Source organism: Somniosus microcephalus, chromosome 11 (genome assembly GCF_052327205.1).
Source record: "Somniosus microcephalus isolate GS21.2 chromosome 11, FLI_Smic_1.0, whole genome shotgun sequence".
NCBI classification, from domain to species: domain Eukaryota; kingdom Metazoa; phylum Chordata; class Chondrichthyes; order Squaliformes; family Somniosidae; genus Somniosus; species Somniosus microcephalus.
In genome coordinates, this window is record NC_140997.1 from 21483977 (window position 1) to 21511448 (window position 27472).

The following is a 27472-nucleotide window of genomic DNA, read 5'->3' on the forward strand; positions in this document are numbered from 1 at the left end:
GCATAAACACCGGCATGGACTGGTTGGGCCGAATGACCTGTTTCTGTGCTGTATATCCCATGTAATCCTATGACTATGCTATGCTACCACACTGCACTACCCAGTCCTCCCAGATGTAAACATACCAGTTATTTCCTCGCGTGGTGACTCTGCAATCTCTTTGGCTGAGCTAATGGAGAGAAGACACTGAGCAATGGCCGGGCACTACTTGGAGGGGAGTTACTGGTACTTCCTCCCCCACCTTAGCCGGTTCACAGCAGCATTAGTAGAGAGCTTATGGCCAGGGAACAGTGCAGAGAGGGAGTCTCCACATCACATTTGAATAACTTCACATTGTGATAGTTTTTCAGGTCACATGCGACCTTAAAATAAAACTTGGTGTGGATTGTTAGGGTCATCAGGGTGAGGGATATTAGCGCTGAGAGGGGGAACACTTTCCCATTCAGGCACCCAATTCTCAGTATCCATCACTTGCAGGTGAGGTGCCACATACTGATTGTATTCTAAAGGCTTGCTTTACGCTGTTCCAGCAACGTGATTAGCCCTATTGCTATATTGTGATAATTGCGAGAGTGGTGGCTCAGTGGGCAGCACTCTCACCTCTGAGTCAGAAGATTGTGGGTTCAAGGCTCACTCTAAGCTGACACTCCAGTGCAGTGCTGAGGGAGTGCTGCACTGTTGGAGGTGCCTTCTTTCAGATGAGACAGTAAACCGAAGCCCCCTCTGCCCTGGCTAATATGTACCCCTCAACCAACATCACAAAAGCAGATTATCTGGTCTTTCATCTCATTGCTGTTTGTGGGAGCTTGCTGTGCACAAATTGGCTGCTGCGTTTCTTACATTACAACAGTGTCTACACTTCAAGAAGTACTTCATTGGCTGTAAAATGCTTCGGGACGTCCCGAGGTTGCGAAAGGCACTATGTAAATGCAAGTCTTTAGTAGTGTCATATTTTCCAGTTCCCACACCAGCCATTCTCTGACCTCTTAGTATTACTAAATTACTGTCAAACAGAGGCCGTTCTATCGCATTTCCTATTCTAGTCATTGCAAACTCACCAGTCATTGTCCTGCTCAAAGTAGCAGATTGAAATCAGCCGTGACCCGCTGCCCACCGCAAACTTATTCTCCTTTGGCGACCACTTCACGCATCTGGCGGCACGGTTGATTCTTAGGATGACAAGAGTTGGCTTCCAAACATTGCTCTTCAGGGACCAGACGTAGGCATTACGATCAGTTCCACAGGTCACAATTCGATTGCTCTCTGGAGCCCAGCCAATCCCTAACTCAAGAGCAAAGTCATTGGATTGGATTGATCACGATGTATAAAAGATAACAGATTCTCAAGCGTGTCTTACAGTTCTTTATATACCTCCAACACAGGGAAACGCGTAAACAGTAACCAGGACTGACTGAAGGCAGTGACAATTAATGGCCATAAATATAATAGTCACTGGTAATATAGTTACTGATAAATCCAATAAAGAATTGAGGAGAAACTTCTTTACTCAGAGAGTGGGTAGAATGTGGAACTCGCTACCACAAGGAGTTGTTGAGGTGAATAGCACAGATGCATTTAAGGGGAAGCTAGATAAGTACATGAGGGAGAAAGGAATAGAAGGATATGTTGATAGGGTTCGATGAAGAGGGGTGGGAGGAGGCTGGTGTGGAGCATAAACACCGACATAGACCAGTTGGGCCGAATGGCCTGTTTCTGTGCTGTAAATACTATGTAATTATTCCTGAGCACCCCAGCAATGGAGCAGATTATCTGTACGGTGAAGATGTAACTAGTCTGATACTACTTAACTCACATTAGGTTATTAGGCACTTTTACAGTTCACTAAAGTGATCGTATTATACTACAGTACACCATGCAAATATAATATTGGAATACACCTGTCTGCAATATATATTATATATTGGAGTATATTCTGTATTGTAATTAATTAATTGGTGTGTACTTGTTGTCTATACCTTACAAATCGAGTATTCCTTGTATGTGTGTGTGTGTGTGTGTTATAGTGGAATGTACTTGAATGTGCATTCCTGTCATGAGTATCCCATATTGAAGTATACTGTGGCTATATTATACTCACACATGCTGTGCATGTCATACTGGAGCATGTTATACTGGAGTATATTGTGGATACGTTATACGGCCTTGGTGAGACCACACCTTGAGTATTGTGTGCAGTTTTGGTCACCTTACCTGAGGAAGGACGTTCTTGCCATGGAGGAAGTGCAGCGAAGATTCACCAGGCTGATACCTGGGATGGCAGGAATGATGTATGAGGAGAGATTGTGTCGATTATACTCACTGGAGTTTAGAAGATTGAGAGGGGATCTCATCGAAACCTATAAAATTCTGTCAGGTCTGGACAGACTAGATGCAGGAAGGATGTTTCTGATGGCTGGGGAGTCCAGAACCAGGGGTCATAGTCTAAGGATAAGGGGTAAGCCATTTAGGACTGAAATGAGGAGGAATTTCTTCACCCAGAGAGTGGTGAACCTGTGGAATTCTCTGCCACAGAGGGCGGTGGAGGCCAGTTCATTAAATATATTCAAGAAAGAGTTGGATATATTTCTTGAGGCTGAAGGGATCAAGGGATATGGGGAGAAAGCAGGGACAGGGTACTGAATTTGGATGATCAGCCATGATCTCATTGAATGGCGGAGCAGGCTCGAAGGGCCGAATGGCCTACTCCTGCTCCTATCTTCTATGTTATGAGCATATACTGTGTATTTGGTAGGTGACCTCATTGAAACATATAAGATTCTGAGGGGGATTGACAGTGTCGATGCTAAGAGGTTTTTTCCCCTGGCTGGAGAGTCTAGAACTAGGGGGCATAGTCTCAGAGTAAGGGGTCGGACGTTTTGAGAAGAGGAGGAATTTCTTTACTCAGAGGGTTGCGAATCTTTGGAATTCTCCACCCCAGAGGACTGTGGATGCTGAATTGTTGAGTATATTCAAGGCTGAAATAGATAGATTTTTAGACTCTAGGAGAATCAAGGGTTATGGAGATTGGGCGGGAAAGTAGAGTTGAGGTTGAAGATATGCCATGATCTTATTGAATGGCGGAGCAGGATCCTATTTCTTATATTCTTATGTTATACTGGAATATCTCTGCCATATGTGTACTACATTGGAGTGTACAATGTATATTATACTGGAGTATACCTATGTATATATTATGTTGCAGTATATCTGTGGTATATATATTATATACTAGGTATGTATTATATTGGAGTAAGCCTGTTGTGTATATATGCTGGCATTAACGATTTAAAAATACTGATGGAAATTATCTAAATTAAAGCTTGGAGTAGGTAGGACTGTGGAACAGAATCCTGTGGACATTGGCAGACTTGAGATAATTGTTTAATAATATTTTTTATTTTGATATTTGCTAATTTTCCTACATTACAACAGTGACTACACTTCAAAAGTAAATCATTGGCTTTGAATAGCTTTGGGATATCCAGAGGTTGTGAAAGGCGCTGTATAGATGGAATACTGTTTCTTTCTTATTCTCTAATATATACTATAATAATTTATTTTAATAGATATTTTTAAGTCATTGCAGCTTCAAGAAAGCCATCTGCTAGTTGGCCTGTGTTGAGACTTCATCAGTGATGAGCCATTAAGATGCGTGTCTGCCCTGAACACAGGGAGTGTATATGAACACAGACCTCTTGCACTACTAGGCATACAACAGAGTAACGTAGTGTGTCTCACCTGTCACATGTCCACTATGCTCCTTCAGCTCGTGAATCCTGTTCCACTTGGACCCCTCTTTCTTGTAAATGTGAACCTCATGGTTGTTGGGACAGAGCGCAATTTCTGAGGAAGCAATTAGAAAATGTAAACCATGTGACTAGGCCAGAAAAAGAATTCAGGAACCATTACGTGAAGAGTTCAAAACCAGGAAGTTAGGAGTGAGAAGGGATTTTTTTTTTACGCAAAGGGTAGCAAGTTAGCAGGGAAGGCCATGGAAGGAGACCGTAACATGGGTTCGAGAGGTAATTAAATCTGTTTCTGGAGAAGGGATTGAGGGACATGAGGGACATCAGCCAAAGGTGGTTAATCTATCAAAAAGGGCCTGGCTTGTTGAGTGGAATGTCCTTAATAGCAGTGGGAATGAGGAATAGGGTAATGGTGAGGAATGTGGTAATGGTGGGGCAGTGAGCTGACAGGTCTTGCTTTGCTTATTTTACTGCACTGCACAGTGTCAGCTGTGGCTCAGCTGGTAGCACTCTCTCGCCTCTGAGTCAGAAGGTTGTGGGTTCAAGTCCCACTCCAGGGACTTGAGCACATATAGCTAGGCTGACACTCCAGTGCAGTGCCGAGGGAGCGCTGCACTGTCTGAGGTGCTGTCTTTCAGATGAGACGTTAAAACCAAGGCCCCGTTTGCTCTCTCAGGCGGACATAAAAGATCCCATGGCACTATTTCTCCTCGATGTCCTGGCCAATATTTATCCCTCAACCAACATAACAAAAACAGATTATCTGGTCATTATGACATTGCTGTTTGTGGGACCTTGCTGTGCGCAAATTGGCTGCTGCGTTTCCCACATTACAACAGTGACTACACTTTAAAAGTACTTCATTGGCTGTAAAGCGCTTTGAGACTTCCGGTGGTCGTGAAAGGTGCTATATAAATGCAAGTCTTTCTTTCTTTTATAGATCTAGGGAACCAATGCAAATGAAACTAAACAACAAATGGTAAAAAGATTAAAACACCAGAGGGGAGCATTCAAGGGAGTGCAAAACAACGACGACCTCGGTGTAGGGTTGCCAACTCTGGTTGGACATAGTCCTGGAGGTTATATCGCATGACCTCCCACCACCAACTGCCCCGCCCAGTCAAACAGCATTTTTCCCCCCGTCGTCTGCAATATTTTACAACTAATAAACAAAAGTGTTCAAATAAAGGGGAAAAAAAACCATGCACAATTCCCCAATGATTTTTCTCCTGGGTTGATCACAGCAGTGCCCGGGGGGGGGGGGGGGGCGGGGATTCATCTTTAATTCCTGGAGACTCCAGGGCAATCCTGGGGGGTTGGCAACCCTATCTCTTTGCAGTTTTGAACATTTCAACAAATTTGCTGGGCTCTTTCCAGTGTCCTTAATAAACTACACACATGCAGGAAAAAAAACTATTTATTTCTTAGGAAATGCTGGCTATTAATAGCCGGGCAGCAAGATATTTTGGAGAGGAGAAAGACTCAGGGCTCCGAGGGGATTGGAAAGGGTGACGGATAAAATTCCCTTCGAACGACAAATGGCCATTTTCTCTGTTATTAAGGACCCGCTAAACAAATCAAATGTTTCAAAGCCTGGTGTTCGTTCGATGTCATTAACTACTGAGGAAATCAGGCACTCCCCCACTTTTGGGCAAAAGAGGAATTACATGCCTTTAACTCTTAGCAGAGGGATGTGGGTTTTGTGTGCTTCACTTCCTGTTGTTCAATCTCCTGTGCACAGCACTTGCAGATAAGATTTCACCCTTAAGAAGAGGAAACATCATTCTCAAGCATAAAAACTCTGCCTATTCAGTCAGACAACTTCCTCTTCAAATGCTGTCACTTGATATTTTTATGCCAAGGCTTACGCAAGGTTGGATTAACCTTTTCTCTGGCAAGGCATCAATGCTTTCTGAGTTTTTAAGATACATAATGTGCTGTGCAGGCCATTACTTTGCATATTTGTAAAGCAGTCCATTCACCACACTTGGAGAGGATGATTTTATATGAAAGCTGGCTCAAATGTGTTCAGCATCCACTATCAAGGCTTCTGAAGGAGCTAGGGGAGCAGCAGGTGCTAAATAATGCAAGCATGGCCTTTTGGTCGATAGTGTGGGATGCATTTTGCATACTTCATAAATCATCCTCAAACTGCAAATAAACGCAATTATTTTAAAGGGGTGATGTCCCTATATTGGAGAGTTGGGGGGCAGGTTCAAATCCTGCAATAACCTTCCCAAAAAGCCTCTTCAAAGTCCAGCACGTTGGCTAAGAGAGTCTGTTTATGTTACTGCACATGCAACATATTTGTTATTAAACATCAAAGATTTCTGGTGGCAATGTCGTCACCGATTAGGTTATCGGGAACCACACTGTTTACAGATCTGGTGAAGTGTCTTGCAAGGAACATCTACACATGGACATCTGGATCCAGACTACACTGCATTATCCAAAATGGTATTTAGTTGATCACCGCCTCCCAAGTGGGACTCTGAATGTGTGAATATCCAGGAATCTTCTAATTCACTGGGAGCAGGAGGCACTTCCTTGCCATGCATGGAAAGGGTCAGAGGCGATCAACAGCCAAGTTGCAACATCCTCCATTTTAGCAAATGACCTTTGACCTGGGCAAGATGTTGATGTATTTGACCCCAACATCCCTAAGGACGTCAAATGATTATTTACGAGTTAGATAAGATTCATTTGGAATATTAGAGTTTAAAAATGTTGTGCTTTCACTTTATTCTACAGACCCTAACAGAGACAGTTAAAAAACATCTTACAGCAATTCCAACTATTTGTACCAACATCTTATACTGTGGAAAAATCTGTAGTGATTTCTGCAGTGCTTAAGTGTTATTTTCTCATCAAATTTCTTGAAAATAAAACTGACCCAAGGCAGGGCATTGGTAGCCGAACAACTGGCCTCACTTCCAATGGGTTAGGGACGGGGTGGGGGGGTGAAATCAGCCAAAGTTCCTGGAGCCAATCGCTATCCAGCGACACATGCTGGGAATGAAGTGAAGGTGTTTGTCAGAGAGGAGTTTTCCAGGTTTTTTTCCCCCTTCTTGGTCCTGGGCTTTTCCCAGCTTTTTCGAATCTACCAGGAGATGACATGGCTGCGGGGGAGGGGGAGGGTAGTCACAATGCTCCAGCCATCATGAGTGAGGGGGCAGGCTTGATGGACCAGCTGGTCTTTTCCTGCCCGGCTTTTCCGTATGATCGGATAACATCAGGTGAAGACAGCTGTGGTTGAATAACTTGCCAACATTCGTTGCCAAGGCTCTCATGAAGATTGGCCACTTAGACCAGTGGTTCTCGAACTTTTTTGGTTGAAAGACCCCTTTTCAAATTGATTAGTAAGCACGGGCCCCCCATCTAAATTATTATACTATGTAATACTCATAATATGAAAGTGCTGCATGTAAAGTGTGTTTTAATAATTCTTTTAAGAAAACAGGTATTTACTTACAGATATCAGTGAGATGGGTGTGTCTGCTTCTCACACCAATTCTGGGCACTCACTCCGCAGCAACAGATGGCCACTAATTAGCCACTTAGAGCTGGACAATTTTTAAAGCTGTCAGCAGGCTGGCCAAGCTGAGCGAGTGAGGGCGCGAGCACCCGCGCACATGCTGGGATGCTGCTGGAAGCCTGACTCACCGCCGCACTGTCCCACCGCCATGTTCTGTAACAGCTGCACTGTGGGATTGTACGAGTTTGCGTGAACACGTTCAGGTACGCGTCTGAAAGACCCCGCAGGCGGCGCTCTGATCACCTGTCGGGAGGGTGGCACAGGGGTCGCGGCGCCAGGGAGAGGAATCGGCTCGACCGGCAGGGAGCGCTTGTTGCAAAGTGAGCGAGGGCTGTGGGCTCTGTGATGAGGCGGGCGAGAATAATTGTCAAGGACTGAATCAGTGTTGGTTTTATAAGGAGGAGCAAGCTTGAAATTACCTCCGATCGCAGACCCCTTGGAAAGTCTCTACAGGCCCGCGGGGGTCTGTGGACCCCAGTTTGAGAACCACTAACTTAGACAAGATATGCGAGAGTTCTCAGTGCTTTGGAACCGTCCCATGGCAAGGATCCAATGCCTATGATAACAGAGGGGAGGGGAGAAAATTGCTGGGGAAAATAGATCTTTTTGTGAATTTCTTGACTGTGATTACTCAGAGACCGTAATGGTACAAAGCCACACTAGTTGTTCAGGGTTCCAGTCTGAACCCTTAGTTATTAAACACACCAGTGTAAAAGAGATATAAAAATTGCCCCCACCAGCCCTTGTAGACTAAAATGCCGACAAATTGCCCTGCACATTCACTGGGGTACAATACACATTTACTACTGCTTGGGGTTAACACCGTAACGTCGCTTTATTTGGTACATGGAGCAATTTCAAACAGCAGTTTCAGGGAGCTCAAAAATTAAAATTTAATATTCTCGAAATGCTCACAATATTTTTACAAAGTCATCACATAATTTTGAGAAATAGCAATTCGGACTGATTGTAAACGGCAGCGTTTTCAATGACTGAGTACATGCACCATCTGCTGTGTGACAGCCATAAACACCAGGAGGATCCCAACTTCTGACAAAGCATCTACACCCCAAATCTTAACCCAAGTTTTCTCTTTACAAGTGCTGATAGACTTGCTGTGTATTTCCAACATATTTTGTTTTTATCCAGAGTACGATTCCCGATTTAGCGGATATGAAGATGGGCGACAGTGGTGACACTACATTGGCCGCAGCGTCATTGGTTTAAGGAGGGTTACTACTCCTGATCACTTGACCCATGACCCCCCCACCGCTCACTGCCTGGACTCACAGATGAAGAATGGCCATTTGGCCAAAACATTGGAGGGCAGGAGGAGCCATGGAATGAGTCACTATTTTTAGGAGATACGGGGAGAAAATGGGGACGGGGAGATTTAAAAAACACACAATAATGCATAGTTTGTAAATATAACAAAATAGGTAGTGATGGCATTAACCAGTTACGAACATACAAGCAATGACGGACAGGTAAAGACACACTGGTCCATCCAGCCTGTCGCACACAATTGTGTATCGCAATATACACTCTCCACCCCACCCGAAACCATGTGATCTCCTGGGAGGCGCGAAAAAAAAAAAGGCCAATTTGGGGAGAAAAAAATCTGGGAAATTCCTCACCGACTCATCTAGGCGATCGAAACTAGTCCAGGAGATCAAACTGGCCCTGAATTCCCTGGCGTACCTACCTTCTCCAAGAGGTGATCTCCGCCCCAGCCAAAAATAGGTCTGCCTCTCGCTTGAAGGAATTAACTATCGAGACTGAGATTTAATACACTAGTATCTAATTTAACACTGGATTATAAGAATCAAAAGAGACATCCATGACTTAATCAGCAGACTGAATCTATGTCACATCCTCATTCATTATTCACTCCTTTTACATTAACTTCACCTACTCCCTTTGCCCTGATATATTGATTTCAGACTTCTTAGCTTTGTTTTCAAATCTCGCCGTGGCTGTGTCCTATCTTATCGAAGTGATCTGCTCCTGCCGCATGTCTGTGCACGCACTCCCAGCTCCTCTTAGCACCAGGTTTCTCCTCCATCGCTCGTTCGGCCATTATAGTTCTCTACCCAGCTGCCCCCCACCCCCACCGCCTCGTTGCTTCTCTCCCTGCTTTAAAAAACCCTCTTCTCCTACCCATGCCTTTCAGTTCCTCATTCGCCTCTCCATTCCTCTGCCCTCTCCCCTTGCATCGTGTCCCATTCCTCCTTATTGCACAGCACTCCGACACGTCTTCCTCCAATTGAGAAGTGTCAAATAAATGCACATTGCTGTTGCAATAACGGTTTGAATCACACTACCAATACACGTAGTGGAATCCTAGAGTTCAAACTTTGTAACACCACACATTGTACAAACTTGCTGAGACAAGAACAGTCAGCTCTTAGAACATCCGCTCCTCAATCTTAGCCAAATTGAGTTTCTGGTGAGTGTTACAACATAAGAAATAGGAGCAGGAATATGCCATATGACCCATCGCGCCTGCTCTGCCATTCAAGAAGATCGCGGCTAAACTTCTACATTAACTCCACTTTCCCGCCAATCCCCATATCCCTTGGTGCCCAAAAATCTATCGATCTCAGTCTTGAATATACTCATCGACTGAGCATCCACAGCCCTCTGGGGTAGAGAATTCCAAAGATTCACAACCCTCTGAGTGAAGAAATTCCTCCTCATCTCAGTCCTAAATGGCCAACCCCTTATCCTGAGACTGTGGCCCCTGGTTCTAGACTCTCCAGCCAGGGGAAACAACCGCTCAGCATCTACCCTGTCAAGCCCTCCAAGAACTTTATACGTTTCAATGAGATCACCTCTCGTTCTTCTCACCTCCAGAGGATATAGGCCCATTCTACTCAATCTCCTCTCATAGGACGGCCCTCTCATCCCAGGAATCAATGTATTGAACCTTTGTTGCACCCCTCTAAGGCAAGTATATCCTTCCTTAGGTATGGAGACCAAAACTGTACACAGTACTCCAAGTGTGGCCTCACCAAAGTCCGATATAATTGCAGCAAGACTTCCTTACACTTATACTCCAAATGCCTTGCAATAAAGACTAACATACCACTTGCCTTCCTAATAGCTTGCTGTACCTGCATGTTAACTTTCTGTGATTTGTGTACAAGAACCCCCCAAATCCCTCTGAATACCAACAATTACTAGTCTCTCACCTTTCAAAAAATATTCTGCTTTTCCATTCTTCATACCAAAGTGGATAATTTCGCACTTCCCCACATTATACTCCATCTGCCACATTCTTTCCCAATCACTTAACCAGTCTATATCTCTTTGCATCCTCACAGTTTACTTTCCCACCTAGCTTTGTATCGTCAGCAAACTTGGACATATTACGCTTGGTCCCCTCATCTGAGTCATTGATATAGATTTTAAATAGCTGAGGCCCAAGCACTGATCCTTGCGGCACTCCACTAATTACACCCTGCCATCCCAAAAATGACCCATTTATTCCTACTCTCTGTTTTCTGTCCGTTAACCAATCCTCAATCCATGCTAATATATTACCTCCAATCCCATGAGCCCTAATCTTGTGTAACAACCTCTTGTGTGGCACCTTATCGAATGCCTTCTGAAAATCCAAATATGCTACATCCACTGGTTCCCCCTTATCTACCCTGCAAGTTACACCCTAAAGAAACTCTAATAAATTTGTCAAACATGATTTCCCTTTCATAAAACCGTGTTGACTCTGCCTAATCATATTGTGATTTTCTAAGTGCCCTGTTACCACATCCTTAATAATAGATTCTAGCATTTTCCCGACTACTGATGTCAGGCTAACTGGCCTATAATTCCGTTTTCTCTCTCCCTCCTTTCTTGAATAGCGAGGTTACATTTGCTACCTTCCAATCCATGGGGACTGTTCTAGAATCTAGGGAATTCTGCAAGATCAAAACCAATGCAGCCACTATCTGTGCAGCCACCTCTTTTAAAAATCTAGGGTGTAGGCCATCAGGTCCAGGGGATTTGTTGACCTTTAGTCCCAATATTTTTTCCAGTACTTTTTCTTTACTAATATTAATTACTTTAAGTTCCTCACTCTCATTAGACCCTTGGTTCCCCACAATTTCTGGTATGTTCTTTGCATCTTCTACTACGAAGACAGTCACAAAATATTTGTTTAACGTCTCTGCCATTTCCTTATTCCCCATTATAATTTCTCCTGTCTCTGCCTCTAAGGGACCTAACATTTACTTTCACTAATCTCTTCCTTTAGCGTGTTAACTCGGTAAAGGGCCAAATTGTGTCCTATACTGACATTTGTATTCTATGAAATGACTGGAGTGTATCTCCACCTCGAGTACTGCGTCCAGTCCTGGTCTCCGAGATACAAGGGAAACAGCCAAGGCCTCGGAGGCAATGCAGAGAAGGGTGATGTGGCTGATCCCAAATTATGGAGAAAAGCATTGACTCTCAGCCTTGAAAGTCGGGGAATAAGAGGGGACCGTCCTGAGATAGGTACAATAGCAGAATAAATAAAGGTCAATTGAGAACATGGCAGCGGTTTTAACCCTACTTGTCTGGCCAAAACTGGGCAGTTAAAAAAACGAGCAGTTTACTTACCTGCTTGGAATGTGACCCTTCTGCCCCATTTCCAATTGTAACCTGCAGACGGATGTGGTGCCCACTTAAAACAGGCAGGGGCTTCATAAATTTGTGCAAATCGGGGTCCTATTACATTAATATAACCCCAATTGCATTTTAATTGGGGCCTGAGCGGGGAAGCCTCTGCAGATAGAAGAGGTCTTCCACGGTAAATGTAAAACTTTCCATTGTGGGGCCAGGAGGTCTCCTCTGCCCCCGACAAGGCAAGTCCTCGGCCTCCCCTGCCCCGGACTCCTCTCCCGTGAGACCCTCCCAAAGACCCCTCCCCACCACTTAGCTGGAAGCTGGCAGGTGGCCAAGGCCTGCCTGATCTCCCCGCCACTCCCAGGCAGGAAGTGGACCAGTAGCATTTAAATGAGGGCCGGGAGTTATAATACTTCGGACCTGAAAGCGAGGCCAGCGAGTGCATTTCGCACTCACCCCCGCTCCGCTTGGTGTTAAAATCGCGACCTCTGCCATTTTAGGTTAAATCACACTGCAGGACACAGGTACAAACTGATAAAGGGAAGTTCAGGGCTAATTTCAGGAAGTATTTCTTCATGCAGTCATGCCTTCTGGGTAGGGTAGTGGAGGCCAAAACCTCTGGAATAATTCAAGAGGGAATTAAATGCTGTGATGAGGGGGCCGTAGGTTCCTATGGAAGTTTGAGCTAGGTAGAATGAATAGCTTCCTGATCTGCACTTATCTGTGTGATTCTGTATATCATTTCCTTTATTTTTTCCTCAATTTAATCTAGTAAAGTGGAATAATGAAATTCATCAAATTGATGTCCACTATCATTTTATTACAAAATCCATTTTTTTGCGATGAAAACTGACTCCATCTGTTTGCTTGATGTCTGTTGTTGAGGGTCAGCTTGGACTTGTGACCTGGGCCTAGAAATTCGGTTGGCTTTGCGCCCAGTTTTCACCCAAAGAGGGCTTTTGCGCCAATAGAGGAGTTCGCGCTGATATTCAGCGCTGCGGTAATGGCGGCGGTAGCCGGTAGCGCTGCGCTGGCACCGATGACGTCATCGGTGTGCGCAGTGCCCCGGTTCCGCCCCGAATCCCATATTCAGTTGCCGCCGCCTTCTCCGTGGCGGCCGCTACTTACATCCGGAGACCAGGGCCTTACTGCAGCCTTAGTGGGGCGCATAAAGGTGGAGGTGCGGCCGGCCGCTTTTTTGGCAGCCGCCTGCCCGCACCTCCTTCCCCGGCCTCCTCCACCACCCCCCCCGCGGCATTGCCGGCTGCTTTCCGCGAGCCCGGCACTTCTCCGTGGTGCCGGGCTCATTTGCCGGCACAATCCAGCGGCGATCTCCCCGTTGCAGGCACCTCCACCTTAAGAGAAGGAGGAGGCCTGCAGTACCGCAGCCTGCCGCACCGCATCGGGTGGCGCAGCGGCGCCTACAGCGCTGAAATTCAGTTTCAGCGCCCCAAGCGGGGGCGGCCACACCCTGGAATAGCGCCCGGTTCCGACTTGGGGTGCAAAAACTGAATTTCTGACAGTCGCAAATGGCTCCCCGCCCAGCGCTAACTTTTGGGCGCAAACCAGCTGGCGGGCCCAAACTGAATTTCTAGGCCCTGATGTTTCCAGTTATTGGCCTAGATGTACGTTCGTTCCCTGCTGGCCTTCAGCCCAAGTCAGAAATACAGTGGCTGGGGCCATTTATCAACCACTTTGCCTTCTAATACCTGTTCAGTGTGTCACACCCAGCCAGTAGTAATACAATGAAGCCGTAGGAACAATATAATTGTGAACAGTCAGCTATAGGAAGCAGAACTGGAACTTCGGGTCAATCTTATTTCCAAATAAGGGCAACCAGCTTCAGCACAGAAACAGGAACACGAGCTTGACCAAAGATGAAACAGCAAAGAGCGAGGCCGTTAATCACAAAGAAAATGAAGTTGGGTATAGCTGCTTTTGGAAGCCAGGTTACATTTTACTTGTGGTTATGAACCAGAACTATTGTCAACTAGTGCCAAGTGAATTTTAAAACACCGTGTTGGCATGAAATCAACATCATTTTCAGGTGACCTGGTATTTATGCTGGCAACTTAATATGGACTCATTCCACAGGATTCTGTTTTGCTGCTGTTAATGTGGATAAAACAGATAGATTATTAAAATGTTTAGAATAATCTGCTAGGCAGGGTAGCAGAGATTAAAACATAAGGAATGTCCAAAATGCAATTGGATGCTGGGCTGGGAGACTTGGCATCCTAGAAAGAAAGAACTTGTATTTATACAGCACCTTGCATAACCGTAGCACGTTCTTAATGAAGTACTTTTGAAGTGCAGTCACCGTTGTAATGTAGGAAATGTGGCAGCATGATGATCCCACAAACAGCAATGAAGTAATGACCAGATAATCTGTTTTAGTGATGTTGTTTGAGGAGAACCTGTCCTGCTCTTCTTCAAAATACTGCCACGGGATCTGTTATATCCACCCGGGAGGGCAGATGGGATCTTTGTTTAGCGTCTCATCCGAAGGACGGCACCTCTGACAGTGCAGCGCTCCCTCAGTACTGCGCTGGAGTGTTAGTCTAGATTATGTGCTCAAGTCTCTGGAGTGGGGCTTGAACCCACGAATTTCAGACTCAAGAGTGCTACTAACTGAGCCAGGGCTAACACCCAAGTGTACTGGTAATAAAAGTGTGTCCAAAATTCTGTGATGGCTTTGTAACATTCTGAATTGCTAAGAGGTTCTGCACAACCCAATTCAGAGAGAAAACCAGCTACAACAGCACTAGAAAAAAATATATACTTTTTAAAACATTCAAATTCCAGCATGGGCCCCCTTGCCTCCTCCTACTAATGTTTTGACTACGGAAAGATTTTGCAATCACTACTTGACAAAGCCTTTCTTTGAACAGCATTTGTAGCTGCAGTAATCACTGCACTGCCTTTTATTGCAAACACCTTTTGTGCCCTGCGCTCCTAATCATTTATCCGTCTTGAGATATTAAAACGTCTACCAAGGCGTTTTTGATACAATATAAAACCGTGGGTGTAGTTTCTGCCACTTTTAACCAGATTTTTGGACTACTAGCCCTCCAAGAAAAAAAAATCAAATTTGTGAAATAATTGGCGAGTTGCCAAAATATACTAATCAAATCTAACTCAACAGCTACACAAATCTTCACGCAATATGCCCACTGAACAGGTCAGAAACATTAATTAACAGGCTGTAAACCTTTAAACTTCCTGCAAGGCTTCCCCAATGCTTGGCTGGCTGAGGCAATGGGTAGCTGAGCCATACGGAGCAGCAAGGTCCGAGGTTTGATCCACAGTCTGTGCTAGATTTGGATGAGATGTTAAACTGAGGCCCTGTCTGTCCTCTCAGGTGGAAAAATTCAGTATCGCCCCGTTTGGGGCGCCATTATCGGCCGTGCGCAAAGTTTAGCGCCTGGCGCTAATTATCGCCTCCGGCAGCAAACTTGGCTTTTATCACCCCTGGAGGTGATTGGAGCGCTAAATCAGGCGCTTCACACCTGTCTTAAGGCGCAAAGGCCGAGGAGCGAGGCGCTACCTCAGAGCGCTGGCAAAGCAAGGAAGGGAAAATCAAAATAAACCTGCAAAATGCTGCTCAGTACTCAAAACTCCTTCACACAGCGTTGAATCTCTCCAGAAGTCTCTCTCTCAGAATGCGTGGTGCAAAAATGTCACCGACAAAAAAAGGCAGGAAGCGGTCGCCTTTAAACAGCGCTCCCCCAGTCCCTTTCTGACAGCATAACGCTCCCCTGAACCTGTCGTTGCTAGCGGCAGGCGGTAAGGCAGGGGGCGCCACTCAATATCCAGTCCGAGGCGCTAACGGGGCGTTGTGCACTCGACTGACGTCACAATCTGTCGGCACAGGAGATTGTGGCGGTAGTGTTTAGTGCCGCTGCAAAATGTCTAGTTAATTTCGCGAGCGGCGCAAACATCGCCTCGCACGGACGCTAGTTGCTTTGCGCCCCATTAGCGCCCTCTTAAGGCGCTAACAGGAGGCGCAAGCAACTGATTTTCCCCCCAAAAGATCCCACGGCCACTATTTCAAAGAAGAGCAGGGGATTTCTCCCCGGTGCCCTGACCAACATTTATCCCTCAACCAACATCACTGAACAGATTATCTGGTCATCATCACATTGCTGTTTGTGGGAGCTTGCTGTGCGCAAATTGGCTGCCGCGTTTCCCACAACAGACTCCACTCCAAATAGTACTTCATAGGCTGTTAAGCGTTTTAAGAGGGCCTGAGGTCATGAAAGGCGCTATATAAATGCAAGTTCTTTCTTTCTTAAACAAACCAACCTCAGCCAGAGGCACCAGGGCCACTAGCTTTAGCCACCCTGCTCCCGTTTTAAAAAGATCAGTTAGAGTTCCTGCTCCTGAATGCCCTCCATTGACTCCAGCTGGAAGTGTGGATAAGTGGACATTGGGTGAAGATTGGATTGAGCTCGGCTGTGATGGTCCCTCTCCCCCAGCACCCCTGCTGTCTTGGCTCACACTCAGGCGAGGTACCAGAAAGTGCCTTCTGCTCGTGAGTTTCAATCCCTTTGAGAGAGGACAAGAACAACAACTAGTATTTATATAGCGCCTTTAAATGTAGTAAAACATCCCAAGGTGCGTCATCAAACAAAATTTGACGCCGAGCCACATAAGGAGATATTAGGGCAGATTACCAAAAGATCTGTCAAAGAGGTAGGTTTTAAAGAGCATCTTAAAGGAGGAGAGGTGTAGTGAGGCGGAGAGGTTTAGGGAGGGAATTTCAGAGCTTGGGGCCGAGACAGCTGAAGGCACGGCCACCAATGGTGGAGTGATTAAATTCGGGGATGCGCAAGAGGCCAGAATTGCAAGAGTGCAGAGATCTCAGTGGGTTGTAGGGCTGGAGGAAGTTACAGAGATAGGGAGGGACGAGACCTTGGAGCAATTTGAAAACAGGGATAAGAATTTTAAAATCGAGGACAGATGATAGGGTAGAAAACTGGTGTGAAAAGGGTAGAAAACTGGTGTGAAAAGTAAAACTTAGGCACCTTTTAAATGTCACACTAAGACTTTTCCATTCCGTTTGAAGCTTTAACAAAAGTAAAAATAATTGTCTCATCTCAGCAAACCAGACTGTGCGTTACGCTAGCAGGGATCTGGCTCTGCAGCTTCCTCTACCCTGGCCAGGCAGCCACAAGCTTTGGCCCTGCCACCGTATGTCATCATTCTGCGGTTTCTGCAGAAACAAAAGTTCCCCTACATTCTCTCAACGGCTGCAACCCGCTCTCTGCAGAAGAACGAACGACTTGCACTTTACAGCTAACAATGTACTTTTGACCTGTAGGCACGGTTGTATCTCATTGATTCAATAAATAAAAAGTGTATTAACCTGACATCGCGTCGTTTCGGCTTCCTCAAACTTGTATTAGGAGGTAAAGGATGTATGACAATATATAATATTGTTTACAATATCTCCAAATAAGGGCAATATGGATATATGAAAATATCCTATATAAACCCAACACCCATATCCTTTTGCACAGCAAGTCCCGCTCGCCCATCACCCCTGCCCTCCCTGAACTACATTGGCTTCAGTCCTCCAGCACCTCAAATTTCACCCCACATCCACAAAACACTTTTTGGGGTCAAACGCGGCAGCAACACCCAGTATCCTTTGTAATATTGGATTTTGTCCCTCTCCCCACACTTTTTTTCACTTATTATATTAAGTGCGAGAGTCTATCAAGTGCATAGTTCATAACATTTGAAAAACATCCAACAGGATGTGCCTCCCTAGACTATTGAGGTGAAGTCGTGCTGTGATATTAGCATTCAAACACATTAATGTGTTCATGTGAAATTCTTTTGACTGCAAATCCGACAAGATGTTAACCTTGAGCACACAATCTAGGCCGGCACTTCAGCACTGCACTGTCAGAGGTGCCGTATTTCAGATGAGACATTAAACCGAGGCCCCGTCTGCTCTCTCAGGTGCACGTAAAAGATCCCACGGCACTATTTTGAAGAAGAGCAGGGGAGTTATCCCCGGTGTCCTGGCCAATATATATCTCTCAATCAACATCACTAAAACAGATGATCTGGTCATTATCTCATTGCTTTTGTGGGACCTTGCTGTGTGCAAATTGGTTGCTGTGTTTCCTACATTACATCAATGACTACACATCAAAAAGTACTTAATTATCTGTAAAGCGCTTTGGGATGTCCTGAGGTCACGGAAGGCACCATAGAAATGTAAGTTCTTTTTCATTCTTTAGTTATTTCCAACAGGTTAACTTCTCATTAATAGACAACAGCTAAGTGAGGCATTTCATATCAACGCGCTAACATCTTTACATGCTATTATAACCCAGCATTATTCCACCCCACATCCATACAATACTTTTTGGGGTCAATCTCGGCATATTAGTTGAGAATTATGCCTACTTATAATTTGATACTGATGTAACAAAACAAAAAGCACCGGTTTCTGACGGAAGGAATGGAAGCCTGCGGATTTGCTCCTAGAATTTCCTACACAGTTAATCTCTGCCAAGCTGTTGAGGAAGGGTGGGAGGGGCCACGGCAAAATAGGCAGGTGAGGCATCTCAAGCCACTGCGTCTACCTGCAATGGGCTGACATACTTGGCAGAGGCATCTGAAGTAGGGTTGCCAACTCTCCAGGATTGCCCTGGAGTCTCCAGGAATTGCAGCGAGCAACACCCGGGAGAAACATCAGAGACATTAAAAAAAGTGTTTTTTTCATTTTCTTTGAATGCTTTAATTTAATAGTTATATAAATATTGGAGAGAGGGAATAAAGGGTTGTTGTACTGGGCTCTTTACTGGCTGTTGGGTGCAGGAGGTCATGTGATGAAACCAGGAATACGACCAACCCTTATATGTTTGGCCATAACTGGAGTATTGTGTCCAATTCTGGGCACTGCACTTTAGGAAGGATGTGAAGGCCTTAGAGAGGATACAGAAATGATTTCCAAGAATGGTTCCAGGGATGAGGGACTTCAGTTACGTGGATAGACTGGAGAAACTGGGGTTGTTCGCCTTAGAGCAGAGAAGGTCGAGAGGCGATTTGATAGAGGTGTTCAAAATCATGAGGGATCTAGACAGAGTAGATAGAGAGAAACTGTTCCCATTGGCGGAAGGGTCGAGAACCAGAGGACACAGATTTAAGGTGATTGGCAGAAGAACCAAAGGCGACAAGAGGAAAAACTTTTTTACGCAGCGAGTGGTTAGGATTTGGAATGCACTGCCTGAAAGGGTGGTGGAGGCAGGCTCAATCGTGGCTTCCAAAAGGGAATTAGATAAGTACCTGAAAGAAAACAATTTGCAGGGCTACGGAGAAAGGGCGGGGGAGTGGGACTAGCTGAAGTGCTCCTGCAGAGAGCCGGCACAGGCTCGACGGGCCGAATGTCCTCCTTCTGTGCTGTAACCATTCTATGATTCTATGAAGAAGTCAGCTGTGTGCTCTCTCGGTTGTCAAATTGTGAATGGCCTTTGGGAAGACCTAAAGTGAGCGGCAAGAATGTAAAACACTTGCAAAAAACCAAAATGGGGTAGAGAGAAAAGGAGGGACACTCTGCAACTTTAAATGAACTCCATCTGAACATGCCCAAACTACCTTGTATGTATTTGTTATTGTGAAACAGCACTGCATGACCATACAAGCCTGGGCTAGAACGAATACTTCAGTAATTGTCTGAGCAATCCTTCAGCATACCAGTGCCACTCAACAAGCTGAACAGCAGTCTGCTTCCAGACAAGCCCCAACATCGCTGAAGGAAAAAAGGTTGTAAATTTGAATAGAAATGATTGAATGTGCAGAATAAGACCAGAGGGACGAGAGCTCAATGTAGAGGGCTTTGATGATGTTTCTTTGATGGGTTTCATCTCTCTTTGAAATTATTTTGAGGTGATTTTTTTTCATTTAAAAAGAAAATGGAATACACCTTTGTATAAAAGTGTTTTTTTTTTCTATGAAAAAAGTTCACCGTAAATGTTTGAAAAGCAACATGGAATCTTTCACCCTCCTCACCAGGAAAATTGCCTGGGGTTTGTGTGAGGTTCCCTTCACCACAGCGCAATAGAAATGCGATGGCTCTCGCTGCACTCAATGAGATGGGATGCTGTCAAAGGGCAGCAGTGTTGTGGACTGGAAAAGGTAAAAGATTTAGGGGCCTGAGCAACTGCTGAAATAAGTCACACTGGTCGAACAGAAAGCACAGTTTGAGGATACATAGGACAGGGGACAAAGATTAAAAATCCCATTTAGCATTGAGTGCCAAAGTGATCCTTGATCCGTCTGCATTTGATTCACTGAAGCTCTGTAATCTTTCTCTCGTGCTTTTGCCCATCTGGATTTTACATCAGTGCGCAGGCTGCTTCAATGAATTTTAGCTAAACGCATACATTCCTAGGTCTGTGAATTATACTGGCTTCCTCCATAAGGCTCTTTTTGTTAGGACTTGTCAAATAATGTCTCCAGTGATCGAACAAAGCAGGCCGTTGAAAATTTTGCAAGCTGCTGCACTATAGTATGTAACTCTCCAACTTCAAGGCACTTGGATTGACTAGTCAGCTACAATCTCATGAGGACATCTTTGATTAGTCATTACTGTTCTCGGTTATATTGGAGCGTACAGCAGTTAGCCAATGAGCACGCTATTTATCAAACAGAGCGATCAAACGGCCTACAATGGCTATTCTGGGGTTAGGAGCTCATTTATGCTCAATGCCTGAAGGGAGCAGATCTAGTGACAACAGCTCTAAGTTATACATTTGCCTAATGAGACAAGTCACATTAAGTCCCACTGTTATAAGTTTAAGTTCATGCCTTAGATATTCTCTTGGGTGTAGTAACGCTAGTCGCTCCCGTAAGTGATCTGAATGTCTTATGTTTAGGTCCGTGCCCATACTGCCCAACATCTAACTGTCTGATTATTGTTATACCCGGGTATAACAATAATGTATTCTTATGATGTAAACAGAAAATGCTGGAAATACTCCGCAGGTCAGGCAGCATCTGTGGAGAGAGAAACAGAGCTCACGTTGAACAGGTGCTGCCTGACCTGCTGAGTATTTCCAGCATTTTCTGTTCAGATTTCCAGCATCCGCAGTATTTTGCCTTTGTGTTCTTGTGAACTGAATTGGATATTTGTGTCTTTCGCACGTGAACGTCTTTAAATTTTTCAAAGGCAGACTGAGCAAACACTTGGTCAGACCAAGCCAGATATGAAATGGCTAAGCTGTTTTATTTCACAACACGCAAAGTTACAGAGCGACAGTTATAATCAGACTCACTTAGTTCAATCAGCGCAACTTGTTTTTGGCGTGACAATACAAAATATCGAACACGCTGTGCAACACCACATCAGAGCAGTTTTACTTGACTTAAACAAAACAAAACAAACCTCCTGCATCAGCTTTCTGACCGCGGCCAAAGCTTGCCCTTGCAGCTTTCTGTTTAAAACGTGACTGACTTTGCAACCTTTGCTGGACCTGACTTTCTTTGCAGGACTGTGTGTTTAAAAACACTGGGGGCAAAATTCGGTTGCTTTGCGCCTCCCGTTAGTGCCCCCAGAGGTTAGCGGCGGCAGTAGCCGGTAGCGCCCCAGGCGATGACATCATCACCGTGCGCAGGGCCCCACTCGCAAACTTCGGTCGCACCCCCGATGTACCGCCGGACGCCATGTCAGACGGTCAGGGGGACATACGTGCGGCGATATTTAAAGGGGAGGTGCTGGGCGGCCAGCACCTGCCCTTCCTGCGGGGTGCCGGCCGTGATTCGGCAGCCGGCACCCCGATCCCTGGTGGCCCAGCTGGGGCCGTGATATTGGGCTGGAGCGCCCCAAGAGGGAGTGGGAGCTCTTCCAGTAGCGCCCCGCCTCCTGCGCGGGGCGTTACCATTGAATTTTGGGGCGCTAAAAGTAGCGCCCTAGCGAAGTTAGCGCTTCAAAGAGGGCACGGCCCAATTTTTCCCTGCCTGTGTCTCTGTTATTTATCGCCCTCTGTTCACAGCCAAAAGGGATCAGACACAATGGGCGTGACGTGTTTATCAAGTGCTAACACATTTCTTATTATTTATAGTCTATGGGGAAACAACACCAAAGCTTAACTCATTATTATTTTAACTACCTACCATCTCAGTACCTCTTTAACCACATGTGCGAATGCACTATGTTTTTACAACACATTTTCTGTAACTCTTTTTTCCACATCCTCTCTGTGGAAACCCACACACAGTGCTGGGCATGAGACTATAGAGTTCTGGAGATGTGCAGTGACTGTTAACCAACTTCAATGATTTTATCAGTTGAACCGAACACCATTTGTTTACAATTACTTTATTTCTGGGGAGCCAGGATGGTTTGAACTGCGCGTATTTGTGTATTAAATACTCACGGGTCCGGTCTTTATTCCAGGCGTGACAGCTGATTGGTTCGAGCAGGAAGCTGTGGTAAGACATGGCTGTTCTTCTGGAACTAAAGCAGATGGAGGGAATTAGCAGCCACCAGGGCCATGCACTGATAGAGACAGAGCAGCATGAAATCATTGGTTATTTTAACAACTGTGGCGTGTACTGGTGGGCTTTTCATAGCTTTAGATAAAATACATTTATATCCCGCTTATAAAACTCAAAGTGGGCATCCCATTTGCTACACTCTTGAACATTTTTCAGAAGCTTTCTGGCTACAAATATGTGACCTTTTTCATTAACATTTACTATCCGTTGTCTTATTTTCCCCCCCCTCCTTCCATGACTCCTAAATGGGTGCCCAATCCTCTGCCTGCGATCCACACCTCCAATGGGCCACGTGTAAAACTCCACAAGGCAGTGAACCCAAGAGCGCTATTCGCGACTTTGGCTGATGAATTCAAGTGTAACAGGATGCAAGAGGTGAACCCACAGCAGCAACAGTGCATCTAACATGTCTGGTCTTGTGGTGTGGCACCTGAACAACCATCTTTGTCCTTTATAATGGCATCTAAACTGCAGTGTTACTGCACCTGTCATCCTAACCATGACCTCTGTATTAGCAGCTGTACCCTGCATTAGTCTCACCGCCAACAGGGAGCCGACCTGAAAAAAGTACTTTCGTTTTAGAAGATACATCAGGCTTTTTATAGATACCATTCATTCATATTTATAGTTAGTTTGCAGGGATAGATGAATAAGCACTGAAAATTAACATTTCACTTTAATTTTTATATAGAATTATGCATTGCAGAAAGAGGCCATTCGGCCCATTGTGGCTGTGCCGGCTCTTTGAAAGAGCTCTCCAATTAGGCCCACTCCCCTGCTCTTTCCCCATAGCCCTGCAAATATAAAAATATTATATCTGTTATGCATATTTTTCTCACCAATTTTCTTTCCACCCCAAGACTTTGACTCCTTGTGAGGATATGGTCCATGTTGATGCCCAAATGTCCATTCTTCATGCGAGAGCCTGAACAGCGAGTATTCGACCATGAAGAGCATCACAGAGGAGATTGATCCTTTCCATACCCAACATTAGGAGTTAGTGGAAACTGATCAGGAATGGGAATACTGACTGATGTTCCCCTCCCTAACCCAGCAGCACTGCAGCCGACTGTACCGGAGATCAGTTAGTTTGAACCTGGGAACCATCGCAGTAGGTACGGCTCAGCTACTCCCTGAAGGAACATGCTAAGCCACTGGGTTAGCCCTAAATTCTGTACCTTAAAATCATCCCACTTTACAATATTTGTTACTATTTTAGAAGCCTCTGGAACAAGTTGACCTAACAATTTGGGAACTAAAATCTCAGTTGGTTTGGATTTCAAATATCTAGCAGATAACAGATTCCACATTATTACTGCTCTCCAACAGAGACTGTTGGCCAGCTCTTTGATACCAGCTGTACTCCACCAGTACAAGCCTAATTCCTCATTTTTCTCATTAAGCAAAAAAGTTTTATGTAAACAATAGGATGGACCCTACACGTTGAACTACATCAGCGCACAACTCACAGAAATTGAATCCAATGCTACTCTGTTTTAATAGGATAACGTTTAATTAAAAAATTAAGCAGTTATCTCGATGGCTTCAACACCTGAGTGTTGGATATTTGACTGAAGGTTTGAGTTTGAATTCCACAGCTTCTTCGACAATACCTCCCAAACCCGTGACCTCTACCACCTAGGACATGGGCAACAGGCGCCTGGGAGCACCACCACCTCCAAATTTCCCTCCAAGTCACTCACTATACTGACTTGGAAATATATCATTGTTGCTGCATCAAAATCCTGGAACTCCCTCCCTAACAACACTGTGGGAGTATCTTCACCACACGGACTGCAGCGGTTCAAGGCGGCGGCTCACCACCACCTTCTCAAGGGCAATTAGGGATGGGCAATAAATGCCGGCCTTGCCAGCGACGCCCAGATCCCAGGAATTTTTTTTTTATAAAAGCATTCTGGCTTTTCCCGATGAACTGAGATGGGTCCATCAGCTTAGGCGAAACTCTCTCGCGGAGAGGCTCTGAGGGCCTCGCTCAGCACTTTGAGCATTACTTGGATCAGTTTGCAAGGATGAACACAGAGTATTGATGGGTATATTGATGGGGCCTTTACATCCTCCCAACAAGGAAAGTGAACTTGGGAAGGAGGGAAAGGCTGCAGCCTCCAAAACACAGACACAAATAACTGCGGAAGGTAAGCCGAGATGTAATTTTCCATTGTATTATCTGCTAGGAAAGAAAAACAGATTTTGTTCGTCTTACCTAAAAATCTTTTTAAAATTATGTTTTGGAACTAATAATCAGATCATTGAGACAGGTTTCAGTTTGAGCATTGTTTAAATCTGTCTCCCCAAAACATCAGGTGTCAATGTCCCTAAGGAGCTAAAAATAATTCCCATCAGAATTAAATGATGCCCAGACTTGTGTCTCAATTGACTGAGTGCACTCATTAACCATTAGACGTTTTGTCAATAGATTAGCGGTAATGCCAGATCTGGGTTGGTGACATCAGAATTACAGCTGCACTGGCTGACTGCGTACCCACAGCCCACAGAACGCAGTAGCTGAGGTTGTGCAAGGAAGAGAGGGGGCAGAAACTCACACAGCGACATGTTTCTTGCTAATAATACACTAGGAGGAGCCTGTAATGGTGGCCACACAAAAAATGTGCCAGTAATACCAGAACGAACAAGCCAGGGTAGACATAAGAAATAGGAGCAGGAGTAGGCCATACGGCCCCTTAAGCCTGCTCCGCCATTCAATAAGATCATGGCTGATCTTCGACTTCAACTCCACTTTCCTGCCCGATCCCCATATCCCTTGATTCCCCATGAGTCCAAAAATCTACTGATCTCAGTCTTGAATATACTCAACAACTGAGCATCCAAAGCATTTGGGGTAGAGAATTCCAAAGATTCACAACCCTCTGAGTGAAGAAATTTCTCATCTCAGTCCGTAATGGCCGACCCCTTATCCTGAGGCTATGCCCCCTAGTTCTAGATTCTCCAGCCAGGGGAAACAGACTCTCAGCATTTATCCTGTCATGGATCGAAGATGACCACTACTGTTAATTATGTCTGAGGTAATGCAAAACCGTGAATGCTGAAATTGTGAAATAAAAAAGGTGGGTTAATATCTTGACTGTGATCCTGAATCAGGACAACTGTGTGTTCTGTCAGATTGCACCAGCTTTATCTTATCTTTCCCTTCCAGATGCTGATCATCCTACTGCATATCTCCATTTTCTGATTTTACTTCAAAAGACTTGCATTTATATTGCACCTTTCACAACCTCAGGACATCCCAAAGCACTTTAAAAAAAAAAAAGTACTTCATTGGCTGTAAAGTGTGGTCACTGTTGTAATGCAGGAAATGTGGGAGCTAATTTGTGCACAGCAAAATCCCACAAACACCAAGAAGATAAATGACCAGATCATTTTTTTTGTGATGTTGGTTGAAGGATAAATATGGGCCAGGACACTGGGAAGAACTCCCTTGCTCTTCTTCGAAATAGCACCTTTTATGGATCTTTTACGTCCACCTCAGAGAGCAGACTTGGTTTAACATCTCATTCGAAAGATGGTACCTCCAACAGTGCAGCACTCCCTCAGCCCGGCCTGCATTTTGTGCTCAAGTCTCTGGGGTGGGACCTGAACCAACAACCTTCTGACTCAGAGGCAAGTGTGCTAATAAGTGATGCTGTAGCATATACAAAATGTTGAACAGAGACACATATTAGGAACAGAAAGTTTCTTCACTGACTAATACTTTCCACTTACACAACCCTCTGCCGACCACAGCAGACATTTCTACAACATCCTGTTGCAGTACATCACTCCTTGCTCCTTCATCACTCCACTCTTACACCAGATTTTCCAAAGGAATCCTATCCAGGTTCACAGTGCTGGTTAATCTTCCTTTCCTAATGCTCCATGCCAGAGCAAATAGGCATCTGCTGAGCACGGAAACTCAATTTTCATCTTCCAAAAGATGAGCTCAGAAATAAAGTAACTACAACCTTAAGTACTTGAATGCAAAATGACACAATCATGAAAGATTGCACTGCTAGAACGTATAAACTGGCAGCTGGAGCTGATCTTTCCTTCAGCACACAAAGAGTTAAGACCGGCATATTTCTCAGGTGGCTGAGAGCAGCATATTGAACAGAACAAATTAATTTTTTTTTATCAAGTGTCAGCTGGTAATCGTTTCTCCTCTGGATCGGAGGATTGAGAGTTCTCGGCCCATCTTAGAATTGCTACAGGACACTGTCCTGCTTAAGGGGACACCTTATGGAGGACATATTACATTAAAGTGTTGTCTCCCATCTGATCTGATTCCTATAATACTAACCGTACAGAGAGCTCCTATAAACTTGGCTAATATTCCCCTTCATGATATACTGCTCTCCCCAGGCATAAGTGAGCAAGATGTTGCCTTCATCCGAGATAATTTGGGGTGATTTCTTGGGACAAATTACAGCTTTAGTTTAAACAGTTACAAACACCCATTACAAACTCTGCCCTCCTAGTCAGTACCAAAAGGCTTCACTGAAAGAAACTTTTTACAAAAACAAGTTGTTAACCACCCTTTTTCTAAAAGAAAACCATCGAAATATTGAACTTACCTGTAAAAAAAGGCACAATGAAGCAGTTAAAAAGAAGTTTAAATGTTCTTTTTTTGAAAGGTGTTGCCTCGGTTCATGGACTCTGTTCCGTCAACATGAACGGCAGTGCAGCTGTGAGAGCAGGGGGAAAAAGGGCTGAGAACCTGATTCACTGAGTAACCCTCTCCTACTTCCCCTTCCTCTCGGAGAGATCCGACCACTTCCTGATGTGGGCGGCGAACTCTTTCAACAGCTGCCTGCACACGAGTGCTCTAACTGCAGCACAGGGCTGTACGAGTCTCCTCCCTGCTTCATACAACTGCAATAGCTGCTCTTAGGAGATCTGGCCTACAGACCAGCTGTAGTAAAACTGATTAACCCTCTGTGGGCCGCAGTAGACTTGTTGAGCCAAACTAAAATGGATATAACATTCTCATTTTATTCAGCGAGTACCTGTTAATCTTAAAAGTCGTTTTGGTTCTATACATTCCTCCAGTTCA

At 44.9% G+C, this 27472-nt stretch overlaps 1 protein-coding gene across 1 annotated transcript in view; it reads right to left on the minus strand.

Annotated features, from left to right (window-relative positions):
- The window catches only part of arpc1b (actin related protein 2/3 complex, subunit 1B), a 47359-nt gene extending 20182 nt beyond the window's left edge, over positions 1-27177 (minus strand). The window contains exons 1-4 of the mRNA XM_086000309.1: positions 26994-27177; positions 22287-22366; positions 3739-3843; positions 1059-1281 (exon numbers count right to left, since the gene is read on the minus strand). Of these exons, the coding sequence (XP_085856435.1) occupies positions 1059-1281; positions 3739-3843; positions 22287-22350 (392 nt within the window). The 5' untranslated portion in view covers positions 22351-22366; positions 26994-27177. The remainder of the gene's footprint in view (positions 1-1058; positions 1282-3738; positions 3844-22286; positions 22367-26993) is intronic.
- Between the last annotated feature and the right edge of the window lie 295 nt (positions 27178-27472).